Raw genomic sequence first — 8,998 nt, 5'->3', positions numbered from 1 at the left:
TAAATTCTATGATATGTAAAATATACACCTAATAAGGTTGTTTAAAGGAAGACAAACAAAAAAACAAAAACCTATACTTGGGGTGCTTGGATGGATCAGTCAGTTAAGCGTCTGCCTTTGGCTCAGGTCATGGTCCCAGGGTCCTGGGATGGAGCCCCACGTTGGGCTCCCTGCTGAGCAGGGAGTCTGCTTCTCCCTCTCCCTCTGCTCCTCCCCCTTGCTTGTTCTCTGTTTCTCTCTCTCTCTCTCAAATAAATAAGTAAATTCTTAAACAAAACAAAACAAAACCCCGTACTGTTGGCCAGAAAGCTGCTATCAACAACTAGACTCTAGATACTTTCAAAGCTGGGGTTTGGACACTGGAAAGCTGTTGCAGAAATATCACACCTCACCACAGGCCTGCTTTTCAGCAGGAATAGGCAAAGCAACCTTCCAAATCTCACATGAGAGCATCCATGTGGAGAATTTACTGCACATCCAAGACTCTAGCTGCAAGGGAGTCTGGGAAATGTAGTCTTTGCTTTCCAACCTTCACAATGCAGGAAGACACACAGAAGGAAACACAGGTAATATAAAGAGTAGGAGAAAAGAGGGCTCTACACAGACGGAATGCCATGAAAAAAGTCCCTGTGTTGTGTGCAGGTAACACAATAGAGGCCAATTGGGCAGGCCGTGGTGGTTGTAGTAAGGAACTTGGATTTTACCCTGGGTGAAATGGAAGCCATTGATAGGTCTTAAGCAAGGTGGTTTCCAAGATCAGATTTGCATGTTGAGAAGGTCCTTCTGACTATATATAGAGAGTAGGTTTGGGGGACAAGAGTGGAAGCCAAAGATTAGTGAGGAGGCCGTTGAATTCTCCAGATGATGATGGCCTAGAATGATGGTGGCCAGGGTCAGAGTTGTGTCTCAGGAGCCAGAGGGAAGTGATGGATTTGAGAGGTGTCTAGGAGATAAAATCTAGAGAACATGGTAAAAATTCTATGTGGGTGATAGGGGAGGGGAAGTATAAAGACAATCCCCAAGTTTGAGACTCATGAACTTGGAGAAGTCATCTTACTTCTCTCCCGATTTCCTTTTACTCTCAACTGGGGTATGACTATGATGGATAATTCATTCATTCAACAGATATTTACAGTCACCTTTTTCCTAATGTCTGGCCCCAAAGGAAGTGCTCAGGAAAAAAAATATTTTTTCTTTCATCCTTCAAAGCTCTACTCAAGTGCCCTTTCCCCCATGAAGCCTTCCTTGATTCCACCCCAAACCACACCGCTTTCTTACACATCTAAGCCATGACAGTCTGAGTCCCTGTGTGGACTGGCTGGACTGAACAAGGGCAGGGACAGTGGGAGGACTGGGTAAGGCACAAGGCCTGGCTGAGGCACATGCCCTTCAGGGCTAGAGGATAGGGTGAAGGAGGAGTAGGAGGGTCCAAAATACCTTGGATTTCAAATATTACCAACTCTAAGAACACATTATTTCTTCTCACTAGGCCTTTGTTAATGTTCTTCTCTTCTGTCTGAAATGTCTTTTCTTTTATTCATCCATTGACTTAGCTTGGATGCTTCCCCTCCAGGAAGCCTGCTTCACCCAAGGACCCCTTGTCTGCACTCCCCTTGCATGCTTCCCTCACCAAAATCAACACTTCTCATACTAAGTGGTCATCATCTGTTTGCTTGTCTGTCTCCTACTGGATAGGGAGCCCCTTAAGGCCAGGGACCCCCAGGAATTCAGGCTGGGGAACAAAAATAGAAGTGACCTAATGCTTTCCACATCTACTCAATTATTTATTGAGCACCTGCTTCATGCTGGGCTCTGATATAGGCAGCTTTGATGGAGGCAGATACGTATGAGAAGGGAAAGATGGGAAGGATTTCAGTGGAGAGAGGCCCAGGCAGGAGGCATCTGTATTAGTCAGAATTGGCTAAGTTTGCTGCAGTAACAAATAAACCCTGAAATCTCAGTGACTTAATACAAGTTTACTTGTATTAATACACTCAATACTAGTGACTTAATACACATGAGAAGTCTGATGTGGGTGCACAATGTCTAATTTGCAACTGATGACCCTGGGGCCCAGAAACCTTCCATCATGCATTCTGCCATCTCAACATGTGGACTCCCAGGCTTCCAAGGCAGAAAGAAAAGGACAAGGGTGGTTCATGGGCTCTAACTGCCTCAACTGGGGAGTGACACCTGTCTGCTCACAGCCCATTGGCCAGGGCTAGTCATGTGACTCTCCCCAAGTGCAAGGGGGGGCTGGGAAATTTAGGGAGGTGCATGGAGCGTCTCTGCCACAGCATCCTAGGCTGAGCAAAAGGCATGTGTGTGAGAGTGGGAAGGAGAGGGGTTATGTGGGGGAGTAGCACATAGATTATCCTAAAGATAAATCCCTAATTCCTAGCATGGACTCACAATAAAGCCCCAGTGACTACTTTTTGGGTTTTTTGGTTTTTGTGGGTTTTTTTTTTTTTAACTTTTTGTGTGTGTGTGATTAGAGAATGAAGGAAGGAGTAAGTGGTTCTACAAGGTTCAGTTTTGAATACCTTCTGATCCTGGGGCACTAGAGCTCAAAATGCCATTTATCAAGGATCTACTTGGTGTGGTGCACTGTGCTAGGACTGTACACATATCATTCCATCCCATGTAATCATTAGAACAACTCTGAGGGAGGGGTAGGGATTGCTGGGCCCATATTACAGATGAGAAGACTGAGGCTCAAACTAGTTTAATCATCTGTCCAGGGCTGAAGCCAATGCCCAGATCCTTTCCGTCATGGTGCATTGGTACAATCACACACAGGAACAGAAGGAAAAGCCTTAAATGGGTAAGAGGGTGGTTTTCTCACACTCTTCAAGTCTTCCCCTATCTGAGAAGGTAAAAACACCGTGTACATCAATCAAGTATGGAAGCAAGAGAATGTGGAGTATATCCTTGGTCAAGTGCTTCACTTATCCACACTCAACTGCCACTCAACTTTCTTCAACTGCAAGTGGACATGGTAGCCAGCCTGGGGTGATCATGCGATTCCCTGAGAAAGTGTCTATAAGCACTGAGTACCAAGGAATGACTGCATAAATGGTTCATATTGGCTCTGTTAGAGCACTCACCTTCAGAAGGGGACTGTGAGCAGAGGGAATGTTATTAGGGCCGCACCTACCCAGATGGCAACATTGGGTGTTTTAAGGTGGCCACATGGAGTGGAAAGTCAGGTGCAGGGGAATGCCAACCCTACATGCTTCATGCACCTTGGGTGAGACCCTAGTCTCTGTTGGTTCTTTCATCCAAAAGTGAGAGAAATCAGCAAATCCATCAAATGCTTAATATTTCAGAGGGCTTGGGGGAGTAATATTGAAAATATAGGTGTAAATGCATCTTACAAAGCCCAAGTCTTCCTCTGTCCTGACCACACCTGAACCACAAGCACCCCAAGGAGAGGAGCTGGGGACAGACACCCTTCGAGTTCCCTCCTTCCACTGCCCAAGAAGGTGGACAGGAGCAGTCTGCAGAAAACCCAAATAGCTCATCATCCACCAAACAAATGGTGGCTTAATTCAGAGTCTGAGGAAATTTGGAAGTTCAGTCTAAATCAGAGATTGCAAACTGGCAGTGACTGGGCCAAATTCAGCCACAGACAAGTTACTTAACCTTTCTGTACCTTGGTTTCCTTATTAGGAAAATGGGCATAATAATAGTAATACATAGACGGACTGTTGTGAGGATTAAAAGAATATAGGGTTGGTGGAGCTTGTGACTCTTGGTCTTGGAATTGTTAGTTTGAGCCCCATGTTGGGTGTAGAGATTACTTAAAAAAATAACATCTTAAAAAATAATAAAAAGGTTATATGTAAAGTGCTCAGGACAGTGCCTGATACATAATAAGTGTTGTGTATGCATTGTTGTTAATATCATTTGATTCACACAATGGTGAAGTTTTTGGATTTAGGTGTTTTCACTTAGCTGGATTCTTCATTTTGCCTCAGTCCCCACCACTCCCTCTTGTCCTGCACCTGTCTTCCCTCCCTCCTCAGGCCCAGAAGGCCCCTGGTTTGAGTCCCCAACTACAGCCTGGTCCTTTGTTCTCATTGTGGATGCTGGATGACACAGGTTGTTGATTCCTGCCATTGAACCACGAAGATTACAATTGTAATCCAGAGTCCCTGATGCCCTTTCTCAATAGAATTTGGGAGTTCTAATCCCATCCCATTCAGTGTTAAAAAGAGAAACCCCAGGGGCTCCTGGGTGGCTCAGTGAGTTAAGCCTCTGCCTTCAGCTCAGGTCCTGATCTCAGGGTCCTGGGACCGAGCCCCGAATCGGGCTCTCTGCTCAGAAGGAAGCCTTCTTCCCCTTCTCTCTCTCTGCCTGCCTCTCTCTGCCTGCTTGTGATCTCTGTCAACTGAATAAATAAAATCTTAAAAAAAAAAAAAGAGAAACCCTAGGGATACCTGGGTGGCTCAGTCAGTTAAGCAGTTGCCTTTGGCTCAGGTCATGATCCCAGTGTCCTGGGATCGAGGCCCGCATTGGGCTCTCTGTTCAGCAGGGACCCTGCTTCTCCCTCTTCCTCTGCCTGCCGCTCTGCCTACTTGTTCTCTCTCTGTGTCAAATAAATAAATAAAAGCTTTTTAAAAAAAGAGAGAGAGAGAAACCCACACCAGCTGAGACAAAACTGCAACCACAGAGTTCCAAGATTATATAGATGCATGGTTTATTATCATTCAGATGATTATCATGGACAGGGGAAGACGCTAGAGGGTTATATACAAGTCAGCTTTCAGGGTGGTTTCCATATGCCTGCACAGATTTATTTTCACACCCTCCACAGAGCACCGCACAGGATGCCCCTCCCCGCAGTGGTTCGCCCAAGCAGAGCACAGCCCTGGGGCAGGGCTCTGCCCACCCACAAAAGGATGCCCAAGAAGGTGAGGATAAGAACTGGATTTGGACATCACATCTTCAATCCCACCCTGACCTCAATGTCTGCTAGACCCAGAGTCACCCTGGTTCTCTCTGGGGGTCCCTTGGAGGACACAAAAGGATCATTTTAGCCAGAGTTAAGGAAGGGGAGCAGCCAGAGGGAGTGCGAGGAGAGGGATTCTGGGATTTGACCCCTAGCCAACAGTGGAAAGTTGGGGTAATATGGAGTTTAAACTCAGAGGCTTTCTTTCTCATGTCCCTGAAGGGGGCGGGAGGACAAGGCCAGGGAGTTGGGTGTTGTATATGGGGTGGGGGGAGGCCCAGGTGTATGGTCAGGGATCTAAGGTGGGGAGGGAAAGAGGGGGTCACAAAGGGATAGGGCCACAAGGGCTTAAGACATTCTCAGACTCTAAACTTTATAGGAAACTGGATTCACTCCTCCAGTGGCTCCCTGGCCCAGGCTGCCCGCCGCCCAGGATGCTGCCGCTTCTCCTCGGCCCGCTGACCCCTGCTCAGATCATCTAGGAGTCCCAGCAGGAGGCTGGCTTGACCACAGGCTTCCCCAGGCCCACAAGGGCCGCCCAGAGCCCTCTTGCCGGGATGCTGGCGTTTCTCAGGGATGGGCTCGCCCTCTTCCTCCTCCTCTTCCTCCTCCTCTGCCTCCCAGCTCCTCTGGGCCTTGGAATCCACCAGCCGTCTGCCTGGGTGCTGCCTCTTGGTGAAAGTGTAACCCAGCCAGGAGGGGCGCCCGCCAGGATGCTGCCACTTTTGCTGGGTGACATCGGACCAGGCAGCCACATCCTCCCGCCTGCCAGGGTGCTGCCGTTTGTGGGGGCCCACAGCCCCACCTTCTTCCTCCTCCTCTTCAACCCCCTCTTGGGCCTCCCCCTCCCTTTTGCCTGGATGCTGACGCTTGGAGAGCCAGTCGGGTTGAATGATCTGAGACTCTGGGGAAGGAAAGAGACCAGTGAGGGACCCTCTGCCCCTGAGCAGCCCCCCTCCAGTCTCTCTCCTAGTTAAGGCAGATTCCCTGAAGCACTCATCCAGAGTCAAGGCCTTGTACAGCCCCTCAGAAATCTCTCTCTCTCTCTCTCTCTCTCTCTCTCTCTCACACACACACACACACACACACACACACACACGCACACGCACGCACATGCAGAGATGGTCAAAGGCAGGGCCTCTGGCTCCGGTCCAAGCTCTGCCACTCCCTGGCTGTGTGACCATAAGCAACTCACTTAACTTCTCGGAACCTCCGTTTTCTTCTGTGCAAAATGAGGGGTAATAACAGTATGGATCTAAGAGCTTGCTAGGAAGATCAAATAGTGTGATACGGTGTTTGAACACCTGAGATCAGTGCCTGGCATATATGCACCTAGTAAGCAGTAATTAAAACTGTCACATACAGAGACTTTTTCTCTCTCCCCTGCACAGAATCTTCCCCACTGAAAGTTGGCTCTCTGTGAAATATTCCAGGACCCACACGGAAGAGAAATCTGATCTCAGGAAAGGGTCAACTCATGATCCTGCTAAGGTTATGGTCAACAGTTTCTAAGCTCAGAAAGGCAAGAGTTTGGATGACCAAGTCCCTCCCCATCTCTGGGTCGTGGTTTCCTCCAGCCCTCTTCAGGGTCTCTGATCGGAGGGACACACGCCCGGTCCTCACCAGATTCGGGATCGCCCTGGTTTCCTCGCAGCCGCTGGACGTCTTCGCGGAGGAGTAAGAGGCGCTCTGCTTGGTGCAGGAGGTCGTCCAGACCCGCATGCTCGGCGGCCATCGCTGCCTCCTGCTGGGCCACCTCCGGCTGTGCGCTACCTCCCGGAAAACCAGCCACCGTCAGGGTCAGCGCCATGGCGAGCAGCAACCAAGCGCCGGGCATCGCGGCGTCTGGAATTGGGAGGACAGAGAGAAAGCATAAGCGCGCCGCACCCCTCTCCCAGTCCGCACCATCTTCCCACCTTTCCTGTCCCAGCGGGTCCCCAACCTGGGTCACAAACCATTCATACATCCTCCCGCGGGCAGGGCCACCTGCCACCCTAAGGTGGCAGGTGGCCCTGCAGCCTCGGGCTTTGGGTGTCCTCACCCATGGAGATGCTTGGAGTGACTGGTCGCGCGCCCAGTTCTGCTGCGCGAGCCTGGAAGCCGTGGGAACTCCATCGTCACCGCCACTCCTCAGTGTCACTGAGCGCAGGGCTGGCTTGCCAGGCGTGTAACCACCTAGAGAGCCCCGCCCGACGGCCACAATGCCGCGTCGCAGGCTTAAGACCCTTCCCCGCGCCACATTCTTGGTCCAGAGCTCCTTTCCAACGTTCTGATTCCAGTGTCAACGTTCCGATTCCAAATTCCATTTCTAATGTCAGATTCTATGGCCACGCTAGGACACCAGTTCTAACTCTAAAATCCCCAGTTTCAATGATAAAAATGTTTCTAAGGTGAGACTGAAACTCGAAGGCTAAGATTCGAGTCCAACGCGAAAAATCTGCTTCTAACACCTGGATTCGGATTCTAACTCTCAGGCTCTGACGCCGGACGCCCTGACTGCCCAGTTCTACCCCTACGTCCCGGCGCGGACCTACAGCGGCCATCCAAGCTGGGGTGGGATGGAGAACTTTCCATCCTACTGACGCCCGGCACCGAGCAGCTCCAGCCGCCGGGACGGGGGTGAGCAGGAGCGAACGCCACCAGTGTGCCCGGTCAATTCCCCGGCCCGCGCCGTGGAAGCACCGGGGGTGCGGACGCCACGCTCCAGGAGGCGCTCGGGGGACAGAAGCCGTGGCTTCTCCCTGGGGCTCCCCCGGCAGCGGGCAGAGAGGGCCCCCTCCCAGTGCTCCCGGACGCCCCCTGCGTGGGGAGAGGGGACGGAGGTGGTTACCTGCCAGGCGACAGCTCTGCGGGACGGGTCCGGGATGCTGGGGTTCCGAGTTCGGAGTTTCGGAGTCCAAAGTCCGCGGGGCAGGAGGCCGGGAGCGCTCGCAGGACCCGGGCGTCGGCTGCCCGCTTCTCCGCGGGGCCGCTGCTTATATCCGCGCGGGGTGGCGGCGTCGGTGAGGTCAGCGGGGAGGGGTCGCGGACGCCGGGAAGGGGCGCTGACGGCAGCGGGCTCCGTGGGTACCCCGCCCGCCGCCTGCCAGCTCCACCGGAAATCTGGGGCGGGGGCGGCGAGAGCTGCGGGAGCGGCGAGGCGCTTGCCCGAGGCTGGGGGCTGGGGCGTGGGGGGCAGTGATGATGCCGGGTCACCTCTGCACCCAGCTCCGAAGGTTTGTTGTCGAGGAGAACAGTCCTGGAGGGGACAGAGAGAGGCGCAGAGATACTGAGAGAATCATACAGGAGACACACAGGAGAGAATAGGAGATAGAGACAAAGACTGAAAGAGGTACCCAGAAACAGAGCAGAGAAAGAGAGAGAGAAGGAGAAAGAGAAGGAGGAGAGGACAGAGGAAAAAAGTAGGGGACAAATGGGACCTGGGTTCTCATCCTGACCATGTCACCTCCAGCAAATGCTTTCTGCTCCCTGGGCCTCAATTTTCTCATCTGTACAGTGGGAGGGAGGGACAGTTTTCAGAATTCCCAAACTGGTAGCCTGGGGTCACCCACTAAGTCACAGACGGTTTGACTCCCACAGGGATTTGGAAAACAAAAAAACAAAAAAACCCGAATAACTTAACACTTAAACGCCAAGGGAACTCAAGAAAAATTTGGTTGTATGGCTTCTCTTGAAAATCTCTCGAAAAAAAAGTGGATCTGCATTTTCTCCTGACAACAGTCAGCTGGAGCTGAGCGTGCTTACCCCATTCGCCAAGGTGGAACATTGGATTTTGTGGCCTTTGGACCAGAAGTCTATTGGGGCACACCCCATCCAGGCAGAGGAGAGGAGATGCAGGGAGGAGAAAAGTAGGTGACAAAGGGCTTGTCCCGATTATCACTCTCCGGGATCACACTGGAAGAGAACACAGCCACATCTAATCCTGAGCACAGCCTCCACCCTGAAACATTTAAGGGGCACCCATGGTGTGCCAGGCTCCTTGGTCAGTCCTGGAGACACAGAAGTTAGCCAGGCCCACTTCGAGGGAGCCTCATTTTAGGCAGA

General features: G+C 51.5%; 1 protein-coding gene across 1 annotated transcript; it reads right to left on the bottom strand.

The window, feature by feature from the left end:
* Nucleotides 1–5,343: 5,343 nt before the first annotated feature.
* On the bottom strand, nt 5,344–6,912 carry LOC111144369 (thyrotropin releasing hormone). Its single transcript, XM_022498643.1, has 3 exons — nt 6,897–6,912; nt 6,578–6,799; nt 5,344–5,858 (listed from the first exon to the last, which is right to left on the bottom strand). Exons 1-3 carry the CDS (start codon nt 6,910–6,912, stop codon nt 5,344–5,346), a joined length of 753 nt encoding a protein of 250 aa, XP_022354351.1.
* Nucleotides 6,913–8,998: the final 2,086 nt, after the last annotated feature.

Source organism: Enhydra lutris, unplaced genomic scaffold (genome assembly GCF_002288905.1).
Source record: "Enhydra lutris kenyoni isolate GAN:26980312 unplaced genomic scaffold, ASM228890v2 scaffoldscaffold10, whole genome shotgun sequence".
In the NCBI taxonomy this organism is placed as follows: domain Eukaryota; kingdom Metazoa; phylum Chordata; class Mammalia; order Carnivora; family Mustelidae; genus Enhydra; species Enhydra lutris.
Note: the sequence above shows the minus strand (reverse complement) of the source record. Positions and strands in the feature narration are given on the sequence as shown.

Excerpts from the sequence above, each read along its gene's own strand:
- LOC111144369 (XM_022498643.1), bottom strand. Across the intron at positions 5,859-6,577 it reads CCAGGGCGATCCCGAATCTG|AGTCTCAGATCATTCAACCC; the intron begins GTGAGGACCGGG and ends TTCCTTCCCCAG.